Source organism: Stegodyphus dumicola, chromosome 6, assembly GCF_044657685.1.
Source record: "Stegodyphus dumicola isolate Sdum_Otavi_A_Nest chromosome 6, ASM4465768v1".
Classification (NCBI taxonomy): Eukaryota; Metazoa; Arthropoda; class Arachnida; order Araneae; family Eresidae; genus Stegodyphus; species Stegodyphus dumicola.
This window is the reverse complement of record NC_140773.1, coordinates 223,768,225-223,784,437: the sequence shown is the minus strand read 5'-3', so window position 1 is coordinate 223,784,437 and position 16,213 is coordinate 223,768,225. Positions and strand designations below refer to the sequence as shown.

The 16,213-nt window shown below is 29.3% G+C and overlaps 1 protein-coding gene across 2 annotated transcripts in view; it reads right to left on the bottom strand.

Annotated features, from left to right (window-relative positions):
• The window catches only part of rad50 (DNA repair protein rad50), a 100,881-nt gene that overhangs the window by 49,937 nt on the left and 34,731 nt on the right, over positions 1-16,213 (bottom strand). For both annotated transcript variants that reach the window (XM_035364934.2, XM_035364935.2), the window contains exons 16-21: positions 15,168-15,269; positions 11,047-11,159; positions 4,145-4,243; positions 3,952-4,038; positions 2,265-2,357; positions 97-222 (exon numbers count right to left, since the gene is read on the bottom strand). In XM_035364934.2, the coding sequence (XP_035220825.2) occupies positions 97-222; positions 2,265-2,357; positions 3,952-4,038; positions 4,145-4,243; positions 11,047-11,159; positions 15,168-15,269 (620 nt within the window). The remainder of the gene's footprint in view (positions 1-96; positions 223-2,264; positions 2,358-3,951; positions 4,039-4,144; positions 4,244-11,046; positions 11,160-15,167; positions 15,270-16,213) is intronic.

Below are 16,213 nucleotides of genomic sequence, written 5' to 3'. Positions count from 1 at the left end.
AAAACATTTTTTTTTTTTTTTTTTTTTTAAATCTCCAAATCTTAAATTTAAACTTGCTAGTGTGATAACAAAACAAATTAACAAAAGTTCACTTACTCCTGAAGCTCTTTAATCATATTTTTCAAAGAAGTTATATTGTAATCATAGTCTTGACTTCCACATAAATCAAAAATCTTTTTTTGATTTTCAGATAAAGTTTCCTCTTTAGCCAATAACTGGCTCCTAAAAGAAGAAAGAAATTAAATCTTTCACCTACTTCAAAATAATACAATCTGCAATTTATTTGTATTAAAAGATGTACTAGTACTATTGCAAATTCATAAACTTATACTGCAAAGGAGAAATGCAAAGCACCTTATTAACTTAAGGCCAACAATAACAAATATAAACTTAAAAAAAAAAAAAAGAAAGAAAGAAAGAATTTATCGAACAATCATAACTCTTATTAATATTTAAATGCATATGAAATAACTCAAGCAAGTAACATTTGATTTTAATATGATAAAGAGAAGAATGTAATGAATTTGTTTCTCTACCTTTGGCCTACCTTGCTTTTAATGACTTTATTGACACTTTGTAGTGAATTTTTTTTTTTTTCTTTTTAATAATAAAAAAAAAGGGGAGGAGAAAAATAATTTATTTTCTAATGCTTCTCATATATGTATTCAAAATAAAAAATTTGGGGAAGACATCATATTTAAGAGGCAATGTTTCACTTCTAAGAACCTCTCAACAAATACTCAAGACATCACTTTGATTTATGACTTTTGTGCTATATTTTAAATACATGAAAAATTTTGGATTTGTACTTTTAAAAATTGTTTTCTGATCATTTTTCTTTTCAGATATAATCAATTTTCTTATGTCTTTTGAAAATACCAAAACAAAAGATCTGAATACCAAATGTATAAAAAATTACTCTAAATAACAATTTATAAGCCTATGAATCATATTTTTATATTATAATTGTGTTCCACATTTGCTGATTTAGAATTCATTATTTACAATAAAAAGAAAGAGTTCACATTCAAAATAGAAGCCAAATAAGAATAAGCTATAATAACACAATAAAATGTTCATTACTGATTTGCCCTGCATTTCTCACAGTGAGAACTTATGAACACCAGTATAGATCCTTCTGATACTTTCTCAGATTGCAAATTAAATATGATGGCAAGGAGTTACAGCTATGGTAAAACAATATTTACTCATCTAACCTTAGACTCACATGAAATTTTAAAAAAATAAATAAATAAATAAATAAAGAGAATTGAAAGCTTTCAGATTTTATATTATGCCCAAATGAGCATTTTTTTCTTTACAGATGCATTTCAAGAGCATTTGGGCTAATGCCACATTGTGATACAAATATTTAAATACAGCTTATCTTTAGAATTTTCGATATACAGTTTCGCATGCTGGAGATAAACATGTTTTATTCCCTACAGTGCTGCCTTTGCTTGATTTGAAATTGTTGAGTTTTTTAATCAAAAAAATTTTACTAAAAAATTTTACAAACATTAAAATTTTACAAAATACGAAATAAACAAAAAAAAAAAAATTCAAAATTTGGACTTCCAGGTGCTCATGTTCAAGTACAGGACTATGTTCTTCAAAATTTGATGACTCTAGGTACCGTTGTTTTTTCCACAGTGCAAGAAACATACATACATTCATGTAGATTCTTCATTATTTAGTTTCTTTAAATATAATAAAGGGTGATAATATCTGGTGGCAACAATGTGAAAAGGAATTCAGACATTTAAAGTAACGTGATGGAAAATACCTTTTTGAGACTAATAGCCTTCCTAGGCTAATGCCCATTTGGGCTAAAAAATTCTTTTAGGCTAACATATCAGAATGCTTTACTTGTATGCATTTCAGAGAGAAAAATTATATAATGTAGTATTCAGAATACTATGCAATATTTTATATAACAGTACAGTATATAACACAACATATAACATACTTTTCTCAAAGTTTGTTAATGATTTGGTGTGCAATTTATTAATTAAACTCCATTATATTTATGCAAGTCATAACAATATCACATTTAATACAGTATTTAAAGGACCTGGAATGCATTATCTGAAGATACAGGCATAATAATATATTAAAGATCAGTAAGACAATGTTAGCACCATTTTTCAAACTAAGTTATAATTTGATACAAAACATATTTTTAAAATTAGTAACATAAAATAATGCAGATTTTATTCCTTTTTAATATTTATTACTCAAAGGATTATATTTTCGTTACTTACTTGTGAAATTCTTTTGTTGTTTCAAGCGAAGACAGAAGACCACGTTCTTTCTCCAAATCTTTATTCATTTTCTGAATTTTTTGGTTCAGTGAACTATGAAACAGAAATGATAATTAAAAACTTCTTCCAAAAAATTTATAATTTTCTTGCACTAAAAATAAAATTACACTTTTTTAGGGGGTTGGACAGAGGTAACAGCAGTTATGTACAAAAATTGCTCAAAGTAAAAATCAATCACTTTCACTAGCTTTTAATTTCTTACTGTAACATTTTGGCAACAGCATTAAATCAAATACATTGCTTACACCTTTTCATTAAAGAACTGACACAAGAATAAAATTATAAAACAAATTATTCTCTGTCATATAAATTAATTTTTATACACTTATTCTTATAAAAGATTGAGTTACATCATACTAAAATTAATTTTCACATATATTTAATCAAAAAATTTGATATTACATTATTGAAAGTTTAGTACATTTTTATTGTAAATGTACTTTTATGAATAAAGAAATCTTTAACATATTATCCAACATAAAAATGTAATTATAAGGTATGTTACCTGTAACTGATCTAGCAGTGGTGTTATATTTGGAATATAAATGCTATTGAGGATACTGCTAATACGATAAGTTATATTTAATTAGTTACTAAAATTTATGAATTTAAAAGCTCATTTAAGACTTACAGGTGAATGAATTTAATACATCTGTTCTCTAATAAAGTATATTTTTAATTTTTTATCTCACTCTGAAACATCAAAACTGCTGGGTGAAAGCAAAACATTGCCAATTTAAAGTAAGATAAAATTTCAAACCTAAACTACATTTAGTTTCACCAAAACTCTTTGTGTATTAAAAAAAATAAATAACATAGATTCTCTTTCCTGCAAGAAACAATAACAAAAAAATTCTTAGCCTTTATGGCAAAGTTCAGGTACACATTCCATTGAAATTAAATTCAAATGACTGGTTGGTTAGTAGTTGATTATGAGAAATCATGCAAGGACTATTTACCTTAGAAGGGATGCCTTTGTGGAATGTTGCCTTAGAAAAACTCTCTCATATTCACCTTACACATGGAAAAAAAACTGCAAAATCATATGCAGTCAGCTTATTCGCTGCACATCCAAACCAGAATAAATTACTACTGTTCAGTAGTCTTACACACTTAGCTACTGGTGAATGTTGAAAGGTTTACTGTAACGGTGCAGAATTTCTCATGATTAATGTCACAGATGGCATACTAATGCAGCTTTCATACACAGTTCATCTATAAAAGTTCCATCCAATAAAACCAAAGTTTTGATTGAAGCAGTAAATAGGGCAGAAAGAAAAGTATTTTAAATATAAATTTATGAAATGATAAGTCTCAAAACCAGTATTGCAACAATGAGTATTAACTGTCTAGTATGAAAAATAATTAATTATTTTTAAATGCTTATTTTTTAATTGAAAAATATATAGAATAATTCTGTTCGAAGTATTGACACATATAATCTTACTTTCCACAAGTTTAATTTTTAGTTGGGAAGATGTAAAATATTTTAAAAAAATTAATTAACACACTAAAAATCTTTTTAACAATGGAAAAGAAAAAAGGATTATTTAAAAATGTATGCTAACAAGCACAGCAAATTTTAAGCTTTTGCTGGTAATACAAAAATAAACAGTCTTAAACATACTTTATTAAAGTAGTAAGTTTTTCGTGGATACCATCTTCAGGTAATTCTTGAAGAAGATGCACAATAGTTTCCCTATGGCGACTCAATCTAAACAAATCAAAAACACATAGTGTGAAAAGATTTTTAGTTTCTCTTAGAATATGACCCTGAAGAAAAAAATAGTGTTCTACATATAATTAAAATTACTGCTTACATTTTATTAATTGCTTCTTGTTTAGAACTAATATCTTTTTTAACTATATCTATTTCAGTTCTTGTTTGATTTTCTTTATGCAGCTCATTGATTTCACGGCTGAAAAAATATTTAAAATTAATGAAAAATCTCACAATAACTGAATAGAAAAATCAAAACATGAAAACGAGACTGCAAAATTCTCCACAGATATATCATGAATGAGAAAATTTACTGCAAAACATTTTATACCAAAATCATAAGTATGAAAATATGAGTATGAAATATGAGTATGAACCATAAGTATGAAAACATTTTTTACATTTGATAATATTAAACATGAATTTACTCAAATTAAAATTAATTTTTTTATAAATCAAATTTAATGGAATTTCAAAATCAGTTCACATTATGATAGGCACAAAGTACACTACTAAGTTATATGCCTATCCTATTATAAAGCTGCATTAGGAATTCAATAAAAAATAATGCAAAAGAATTACTCTAACAGCAATAATATAAATGAACAAAATTTTGGATTTCAGTAACATATTTACTCTAGAGCATATTTTGCAGTATTAAATAAGGCAGAATTTGGAACCTGAAAAGTAAAGTCTAATTTATAGTGATACATAATTATACTCATTAACATCCATACAAAGCATCATGTAATATGCATAAAGTACAGCTTATGGAAGGAAATAATAATGTTTAATGTATTTATATACACATAATAGGAAATTATCATACTTTCAGTACAATATATTGTACTCATAGGTGAAATAAGGGAGAGTAAAAAGTGTTCAGTAGCTGAATAATGAGAAACATCACTGCCAGAAGGAGAGTGATATATAAAATAATGAGATGAGGATATGAGGATAACTAATATGTAAAAACCACAGAAAAACTGAATTCATTTATATTGCAAATTGTATAAAGACTAAGTAAAAACTACTTCAGAAAAGGGCAAATGTTAAGAACTTTCTAAAGGAAATTAGCTCATAATCACATTACACATGGAGAAAAAACAAAACCCATCCACCGGCCCACTTCAGCTCCCAGAAATCAGAATCTAAATCCAGAATGAAACACATGTGATTTAGAGTTTTATGCCTTTATAGTAACAGATGAACTTTACAAAATATAAATAGCATTTATTTAATTTGATTTAAACAATGTACACATACTTATGACAATCATAAAAAATAATACAAGCTCATGGTTTCCACCTTCCCTAAATAATCACCACTGAAAGCAACCGAATTTCTGGAACATAATAAAAGTATTAACTCTCTGACAGCTTAAATTTTTGTATCAAAACCACTTCAAAAATTTGAAAATTGCATATTTTTTTACATATTTCAAATCTACATGTAGTTTAGAGTTAAATTACATAACATATTTTTGTAACCAAGATTTTTTAAACATGGATTTTGTGGATAAGAACCAGTTTTCATAAAAATCAATTTTAAGAGTAATTACATTAAGACAAAAATTCTGAACATACAACTTGATTAAATTACGATTTACTTTACATCATACAAATGTAAAATATGTATACTAGTGAAATATTCAGCATTTAAACAAATTTCAATAGAAATAAAGTTTAGTGCAGTAAATTTCAAAACAAGGTTCCAGACAAATTCTACTTCATATTCTTCATTGATTAATTGTTTCCTAATGGAATATTTTTGCCCGTCATAGTTTTTTTTTTTTTTTTTTTTAGGGGGGAGCAGGTAAAACAAACTGTGAGGCTCTTTTCTTATGAAAATAAGAGGTATGCGGCTTGCAAAATGACAAACTGCCAATCTCAAAGGAACTAGATCTTGAGAACAATACTAGGTCTTTCAGGTATATCTCATATATCTCTCTCTAAATACTTCTAGATACTCTGATAAACCATTTGCATTCAAAATTACATAAATTTTAATTTTTGCAATGGGTTACCTCTTTTTTTTTATTTTATTTTTTATTTATTTATTTATTTTTCCCCAGATCCAGTCATTTTGGGTGGTTAATGAACAATTCTAGATTCTTCACTATCTGGAGATGAGTCCAAAAAGTAATAATCTGTTTTGCTACTGCTATCTTCAAATTAATTAAAAACGCTTTCACTATCACAAGTCCCAAACGTACATTCTATCACTTGCTGAGTGCTTCCAGAAAGCCATAATTCTGAATATGAAAATCTGATCTGTACACCACATGATTTTCTTGTACGAAATATTAAATTACATGCATTTTTTGCTGCATTTCATTTAAACTTATTTCCTCCAATTTCATTAGAGATAGGTTTCTCATTCAATTCAGTTCTCACTTTGTGGCAGGGCAAAAACCCAAAAACTCAAAATATCTTCATTAAAAATGCAAAGACATAGAAAATCTAAAAGACCAAATACAGTTAAAATAATTTTAAAAAATTTTACAATAAAATTACAGTTTCTACGCAAAAACAAGCAATAACGCCAGAAGGCAAGAAGGCAGATTATTCAGTGAACAAACTAAAAGTTTCCTTTTGGTCGCACTTGGCAAAAAGACACTCAAGCTGCAGAAAGACTTAATTCACTATTCTGCTAAGTTTCAAATGTACACAAAATATGGCTGCTTTAAAAAAAAAAAAAAAAAAAAATAGTCACAGCCACACTTAAACAATTTTTAAATTGTTGATAATTCTAGAATTATTGCATGCAGATATTTTTGGAGTGGCCAAGGCAAAAAATCCTTAACCGGAAGATAAGAACAACATATAATTCAATCATTTCAAGAGCAAAAAATGGACAATTTACCAACATATAAGAATGAAAAAAAAGTGAGTTCTTTGAGCTGTGTAACAAAATGGGCGCACGCACACACACATACATATATATATATGATAATTTAATATGTAGAAGGAATCGGTTTACAGTCATTATGGCCTTGGTTGAAAGCATAGAGATGAAGATGATGAAACTGAGTTTTCACAAACCACCAATCTTTATTTTCGCACATATACAAAAATCATCCTTTTTGCAGACAAGTTATTTTTAAATCATATTTGAATACAATAACTTCTTATATACACAGGTTAATGAGGATATGACATCAGTTTAGAATAAGAAGGAACACAGCCAGAGAAGCACGTATTTGACAGCATGGCAGGAGCTAGGAAAAGACTTCATTAACTCACCAGCAGTACTTATACCAAAGAAGATGCAATTGTAAAAATGAGCTACGATTGTTTAATTTTAGTTTGGGTTATCCTTTTCAAGTAGCATTATATAACATGCAAAGATCTCAAATTTGGGAGAACACATTAATTTAGGGGAAGAGCACCAAATCTAGAATGTTAATTTTGAGATCGCCAATTCTTAAAGCACCTATCGTATTTTGTTATATCTTACATATATATTTATATATTTTTGGAGTGGCCAATTGCAACCAAAAAGCGAGGTGCACTACTACATGTTGTAGCAGTACTACAAACAAAATTTCAACACTCTGAGGCTACTCATTTTTGAGTTATGCGAGATATATAAATATATATGTACATACGCCATGAAAAAATCTCTTCTGAATCCATTTTAAATCAGTTTTATAATTCGTTTTTGGAAAAAAAGAGTCCTTTGTTCTGTCTTTATGTACATATGTCATGCAAAAACATCGTTAAATTGCATTTGATAGCAGTCAAAATGGATATTTTTGTTGAAGTATGATACCCAGAATTTCTCGTGATTACAGTACTTCCTTTACTTTGTACCAAAAAGTGTTGCATGCGTACGGGTTCATAATGAACTAAATGCACAAGTCTGATGAAAAGTGAATAAAACTTATTCTTATCCCAAGAATAAATACAAAATGCTTAAATTTCGACAGATATAATCGTACAATATTGCAATATCTCACAATAGTTATATTTTAAACTACTAAAACGATGAATAAAACAGAGAAACAGAGAAAGCTAATCCGATTTCACCGCAAACTTGCTACAGTCAACAACAAGAACTAAGTAGACAACTAAGTAAAAACTTCCTTTACCTTCGTACAAGGAAGTAAAACTGGAAATGAAAACAGCAGGAGCCCTTACAAAATCAGTTATGAACTCTATGCAAAAACAAAAATCTAAGCAATAATAATGCCAACTACTGAGAAAACATGAGTCAGTGTCTAAATATTCTAGAAAATACAATAGATGATTAACCCTTTCCTGCACACTACCTTTTAAAGTTGGAATTTCGATTTAAAAAAAAAAGGTAGGCAGTTTAATTTAGGCCTAGAGGAGTACACATGTAAAATTTTGTGAAGATAGAACTTATCGTTTTGATTCTGTGGGTGCATCCGAAGCGAGCACATTGATTGAATAGAGCTTCGAAAAGAGTGCTGAAACGAGCATTGCTGGGAAGTGCGTAAAAGAATAAGAGATTTTGCCTACAATTTAAAAACACTAGATTCTGAATACCTTAGCAGATTTAGTATCTAGGATGTGCCACGGGGAGACCTGCAACTCTGCACCCCATAAAAGGCTCTTTTTTGGGTATATGATGATTACATGTGTATGAATGGGAAAGGAAAAAAAAACGCAACTTGGATATATGATATTTACATTTCATACTTTAGTCTATTTTCTCCTGGTGGTACTTTTCAAAGAAAGTGACACCACCTTTGAAAAAGCAAAACCCAATATTGTATGTTTTGCACATGTACCGGGATCTGTATCAGATTCACTATCTGAAGTAATTTGTGTAGCACTTTCAGTGCTTCAGAAATGGTCAGCCCTCTCCGATCCGTTTGAAAAATAGTTAAAAATCTGAAAAAATAAACTAATATTATATCTACAATAAGAAATTATAAACTGTAAAATAAAATTAAATAAACGTCTACAACTCAAAACTACTAAACGTAGTGCTAGCGAAACTTTGAACGAAAACGAAAGAGAAAAAGAGAACTGCTCTAGTGAGAAACCAAACAGCTAACTCATAAAATTGCCCTTGACCTTCAGAAAATCACCCTAACAATTTTTTGGTTAATAACCAAACATCCCCTCTACCCTCCCCAAAAAAGAGAGAGAGAAAAGAAAAAAGAGAAAAACAGGAAATGAAACACAGATGTGGACCTACCATTCTGTTGTCGATGAACTGATCGATGAGATGCGGAGAAACAAAGAATACAGTCTCTCAGTTGTCATAGTGTTGTGGTGTGCCTGGTTTGGGCACACCTCGTGTTCATCGTTCGATTTTAGGCACGATTTTAAAGTAAAAATTTAAAACTAATATAGAATAAGGAGATTAGCATACAGCCAAAAAAATAACATAGAAATTTCTTTTCAAACAATTGCTTTTATATCCTAAGAAGAGTCTGGAAGATTTCTTTGAAAAATGAGGGTCTTAAAAAACTAAACATGGCTAAAATATATGGACTGGTTTGTGTTGAGCTGCCATCTACTATAAATAAAGAAGGTTCACAGTAATCTATAGTAAACTCTAAATTCTTTTTCATTCAATTTTTCTGTACGTACAGAAGGAAATTTTAAGGTATGCCCAAACCGGGCCCACCGTGCCGCAAAGGGTTAAACAGGGTAAATGTAGGATCTGCTTCTAAATGCAGGGCAAAATTGCACACGCATGAAAATCACAGAATGAGATATTTTGGTACTTTCATGTTGCCCGTGGAAATTCCAGGATAAGCAGTCAGAGGGTTAAGCATCACCTTTCTAATGCAAACACTTCCATGATAGACTAAAATCATAAGGAAACATGAGAAATCATCCTGTAGGTTTCACTATATCAATACAGACTGCATGTGTTAATGATGGCAAAATGAGAATTCTATCAAAGAGAACAAATGCCTTTTAAAAAGACTTTCTTAATAGGAAGTAACTACTATTTATATTGCACTTCAAGAGAAACATAAAAACTTCATGCTTATTTAGTTATTAAGAGCCAAGCCAAGGATGAACTTTTTTTTTTTTTTTAATTGAGGGGAAAAAATCTATTTTTTCATGCACTACAAAGTGATGTGATACAGGGTTACCAAACTATGAGGATTACCATGAAGCTTACAAAAACCTAAGTAATAAAAGATATCAATTAATTCAAACATCTTTGACTAAAACGAACACATACACAAAAAAGAGTAAAAGAAAAATAATATACAAAAAGAAAATAATTTACAGCATTCAAAATAAACATCGATAAAAGGCATTAAAAGCATGGCAGACTGAGGGTAAAGAAACAAAATCATGACATTTCGGTGCCCAATTAATTTTAGTCTACATTTTAGTTAATTTCTTGCATAATGAAGCAAAGGGCAGTCAAAAAGCACTTTGATGAACACCGAAATCACAATAACACAAACTTGAAGATGTCAGCTTAAACCATTCAAGATAAACATTAAACCTGCCATGCCCAAACAGAAATTGCATAACATTAAAATTGAGCAATAAATTCTTATTTTTTGGTCTTTCAAAGACAGTAGGAAATAACTTTCTTGTAATATTTCCCTTACCAGAAGTGATATAATCATAATTCCATTGTTGAGTCATTGTAACTTTGAATATTTTTCTAAATACGGTTTTGAAATATTTATGTCAACATTAATATCTTTTTTGGTTGCATTCTTAGGAAGTCAATCTCTCGTTTCCATAAATCTTGGTACGACCACGAACAAATGCAAGAAACACTGAATTCTCCAGCAGATCCCCAAAAGACTCATGTATGCTACCTATTATTCATTATATGATGAGATATTTTTAGGGACTCAAAAGACAGAATCCGTGCAGATTAAACAACTGGGAACTTTTGAGAGGTTGGGGGGCTTTATTCCCTCATTCTCTGATAGACTAAATGGTAGATATAAAATAATTATTGCAACATACAGTAGAATAGGTTTTCTAGAGAAATGTAAATTAAAAATACCTACAGCTCAGTTGTTTCAAATGTAATACTTACTTCAAAGCAGAAAGCTGCGATTCAATCCCATTCCTTTTATTCTGTTTTTCAGACAGTTGATTACGCAAATCATCAACATTAATATGACCTTCCAAATTGCTTAGTTCACCTTCCTGAATTGTATTTAAAATATTGCAAAAATTATTTTAAATAATATACAAATATTTTCTTACCTACAGAAAAGATAAAAACTAACATGTGACGAAAAACATAATGCTTCAAATATTAAAAAAAAAAAAAAAAATCTGCAGAATAGGAAAATCTAACATGCATTCATTAAAATAAAATTTTTATTTTATATTTAACTGAAATACCAGCAATTTAAATTCATATAACAGTTTTAAATAGGACAAGTAAACTTCTCTGTTCATGTACAAGAAGTTCTCTGTTCATTTACAAGAAGTTATGAAAATTAAAGAGTTTTATAATGAAATAAACAAGTCTAAGATTTAGAAGTAAGTAAAAACATTTTTAAAAATTTGACATTCAATATTCTATGTACAGTCTATATATTTATTGCGCCAAAGCCCACTGTAGTCTAGTACCAGTATTTCTCAATTTTTGAGATAAATCATATGGTTTAGATGTAGTGTACTGAAGCCCTAAATGAAAGGGCTCTCGCACTTCTTTTCTGTAAACTAAACCCAACCGCAATGGGCGTTTTTTTAACATTTTGTGTTGTAGAGACATTAGGATATTTTTGGAAGCAGGCAAGATGAAAAATGAGCAAATGCCTTTGCCGGGAATCGAACCACGGACCTCTGAAATACCAACTCAGTGTGCTGACCACTACACCATGAAGGCACACTAGGAACAAATAATATGTATTTTTAAGAAGGAAAACTTCGCAGCAACAGAAGTGTCTCCCTTCGGACAAAAAGGGAAAAAGCTGCACATGCGTGAAATATCTGTCGCCCAAAAGCACCAAAGCTGGAAGCTGATGTCGAAGTTCGAACAGGTTCGACGGTCACGTTTATCAAGAGCATAAAGCTGCTTGACTCCATTTCCCCCCCTCCATATTGCCGAATATAAAATCAGACATCAAACTGTGATATGGATAATGCAAGTTCAATAGCCAGTAAAAGAGAAACTTCACCTAATTTTCTTATTCATCTTAACCCGTGTTCCTCAATTTCCTGTACACGTAGCGGAGGAGGAAAATGACGGCCAGGTCCGGTACATCATAAAGGGGGAAATTCTTGCCAACAGGTTCCATCACCTAATCAATTGCCAAATTTTCCTTCTTTTCGGAGTAAAAGACAAACTGGTTTACATTACATCTATGGTGCCTTTCCTTCTTTACATAGATGTTCTTTGGTAAGAAGGCTGGAGAAATACCTTACAGTGTGTCACCTTTAGTTATTAAATATCATGTTTGCACTTAAACCATAAAATTCAGTTCACAGCAATGTCACAAAATAATTTTTAAATAAGCAAATCTTTAGAATTTCCAATACACGGTCTCGCGTTCTGGAGATAAAAAGGTTGTTTATCCCCTGTAGAGTGTTGCCATTGCTCGCTTTTAAATTGTTCAAAAATTCATTAAAGTTTTACAAAATATAAAATCGATTATAAAACAAATTCCAAATTTCAAATTTGAGCTTTCAGATGCCCATACTTGCAGTAGGATGATGTTGTTCAAAATTGGATGGCTCTAGGTACCATTGTTTTGTCACAATGCGAGAAACACATACATTTATGTAGATTCTTCATTATTTAATTTCTTCAAATATAATACAGGGTGATAGTATTTGGTGACAACAATTTGAAAAGTGATACAGCCTTTTAAAGATTCCAATGCAAAATCGCAAAACGAAAACAATAGTTCTTCAGGGACAAAGCCCCTTAGAACTAAAAATTATGCTTTAAAAATCTATTCTAACTTTTGAATGCAAGCCTGTCTTTCCCTCAGACAGAGGTTCAGACATTTAAGGAAAGAAAAGCCCCTGCTCACATGTCAAAGTTTTATTCTCCAGGAAGTGTTATCCTCCTTCTCTATCTCAGTAAGAAAACTTTTCATTACTGAAAATACTGAAAGTGATACTCTGGTCATGCACATGCTGCACTAGTAAATTCCTACTGCAGACCTCCAGCAGACTTTCTGAATGATGTGAGCAAACGCAGGGGTCCATTATTGTCATTAATTTAGAGGAGCCATATTCATTCTCATGTTGCTATGGATCGTATTGAGGGAAAATTTCCCCTTGATGTCTAGAATTATATTGACAGGCCATTGAAGTCTTGCTCTTCTCTCTTTATTTCAAGGCTACATGTTTCCGTTAAAATTTCCTTCCATATCCTTATACTGTTTCTAGAAAGCTCACTATTCTCCTTAATGGTGCTCTAATTGCTTGATCTTTTTTCATTGGTGTGGTGCAAAAAAGAATAGTTTTTGTACCTATCATTCCTTGAATTAGCACATTATATGTATAACCAGGTCTTAAATTCAGACAGAGATCAGCTGAATTACATTTTATCTTCTGAGTGGAATTTAATTCCAGCCGAGCATTAAATAAGATGAGGTCTGATAATTTATTTTTTATTTAACTATTGATATTTAATTTAACCATTTATTAAATTGTTATTTATCTCTTTTTATTATATTTTAATCTTAGTTTAATTATTTAATTATTTAATTATTTTTAGCCCAAAGGGCATTAGCCCAGAAGGACTATTAACTTAGTTTTGGCATTTTGCGTCGGTTCACTTTTCAACTCGTTGCCACCAAATATTAGAGCCCTGTGTAATATTTAAAGAAATTAAATAATTAAGAATCTGCATAAATGTATGGATGTTTCTCGCATTGTGATAAAACCATCGAATTTTGAATAACGTAATCTTCTACTGAATATGGGCATCTGGAAGCCCAAATTTTGAAACTGAAATTTGTTTTATTATTGATTTCATATTTTGTAACACTTTAATGAATTTTTTATTAACAAACTCAATGATTTCAAAGTGAGCAGTGGCAATACTGTACAGAGAAAAAAACATTTTTATCTCCAGCACGTGAGACTGTGTATTGGAAATTCTAAAGATATGATCATTTTAAAATTATTTTTGCGATATTGTTGTTGAATTGAATTTTATGGTTTAAATGCAAAGAACATGATATTTTATAAATACAGGCAGTACACAAAACATTAAAAAATGACCCTTTGGGCGTAATGTAAAATTTGAAAGTTTTCAGTTTTTATTTATTTATTAAATTTTTATTTATTTTATTTATTTATTATTTTTTCATTCTTTCCTGACAGTCTTCCATAGGGCTCCAACACTTATAATTTTAGAAATTAAATGCAGGTTGCACCATTCCTAATTTAATAGTATTACTTACTCCATTTAGATATTGTACATTACACCTATAGCTGTTTATGAATTCTTAGAATAACTTTGATGTAAAAAGTCTGTTTCTGATTAACAAGCCAAATAATTTGAAAGCAAAAAAAACACAATTCTTCATCTCTATTATTATAAAGTATTAGCTGGACTCTTAAAACTATAATAACTCATTAAAACTGATACATATTTTCTCCCTTTTTATAGGCTAGCTGCACAAATGGATATTATACTTAAATAGCATCTGCTTTAAAAACTGCACATCAGTTATCAAAAGCATGGATTTAACATATCTAAGAGGGAAATATGTCACTTTATTCAAAATAAATAGAAAAACAGAAAATTTAAATGGGAGAAAAATAATGATTGAAATATTCACTGAAACTATATATTTTTACAATATCAAATATGAAGTCTCTAGTCTAAAAAAAGAAATCTACCGAGTCTACTGTAAGCTGTTATTCTGGAATGCCTATTTATATAAATTTTATTCATAAAAATATCCATATATTTTTGTCAGAACATCCAATAGAGCATTTTTACAACAGATACTTACAAAAATTTTTACAACGATAATTTGTTATGCAGGAGAAACTGACTGTATAATTCTTATCACAAGAAAGTTCAATATGTTTTAAAATATACTCATTCAGTGATATTTTTCCCAACAGATTAAATATAGGTGTACAATATTATCATCTTACTTATAATAAAAAAATAACTACAGTTAAGTAAATCAAATTAAAAATAAGACATTCATAAAGAGCACACAAAATACATACTGCTTCTTTGAGATCGCCTTCTAAAATGTCCTGCTGAGATGATAAGGAATCTATACGACTTATTTCTTCTTTTATATTGCGAATAGCAGTTTTATTCTTTGCCTATGCAATAAAAAGTATTCAATAAAAAAGAAAGTCATGGACGTTAATCTGTATATACACAAATACTGGAAAAGTGAAAACATAAAATTAATCAGTTGTAAAGTTGCACATACTTGTATAATATTTCACAACAGTGAAGAATAATTATGTTTAAAATCACTCAGCTTAATTTGTTATATACAACAGATCTCCAAACATACAGACACCTTAAAATTCAGATATATGAGCTACCTTTAGAAACATATTTACTATAATATAAGTGAATTTTAGTTTTATGTTTACTGAATTTATCTCATTACAACTTACACAATTAAAAAGTTTTAGTATTTCCATTTCTTTTTTTTTTAAATGCATACAAAATTTTTAAACGAACATGGCAATCATTTTCTTTTTTCTATTTGCCTAATGGCAGCACATTTCTATTTAAACCAAAACAAAACAATAACATTAATTTTGTGTTAAGTAAAATTCTTTAACTAAACATAAAATTTTATTCTTACTTTTACTGTAATAAAAATAGGCCTTTTTTAAATTTACATCAAACAAAAAGAATAATACATTTCTACTAACTAAAATTAAATCAAAACTTTTCTTACTGAATAAAATAGCAATATTGTTGTAAATCCTGGTAGGTAACTGTAGTTATTTATTTGTAATTTTGTCTTTACACATTTTTAATTTGTTGTGTATTTGTTTCTGTTGCTTTCATTAATTTATTTCACGATTCCCACTAAAATTGAGCTTTTAATTTTTTTGAATATTTATCACTATAAAAAAATTTTCCTGACCAAAGGTAAAAACTAGTTACAATTTGTTACAAAACATACTAATACAATAAAGAAAAATAATAAAACTTATTTATTAAGCCATTCAAAAAGGAGACAAGGTTTTTTTTTTAAAGAAATATTAAATTTTGGAAGAGAAAGCTGTTTATCCTCAAAAAG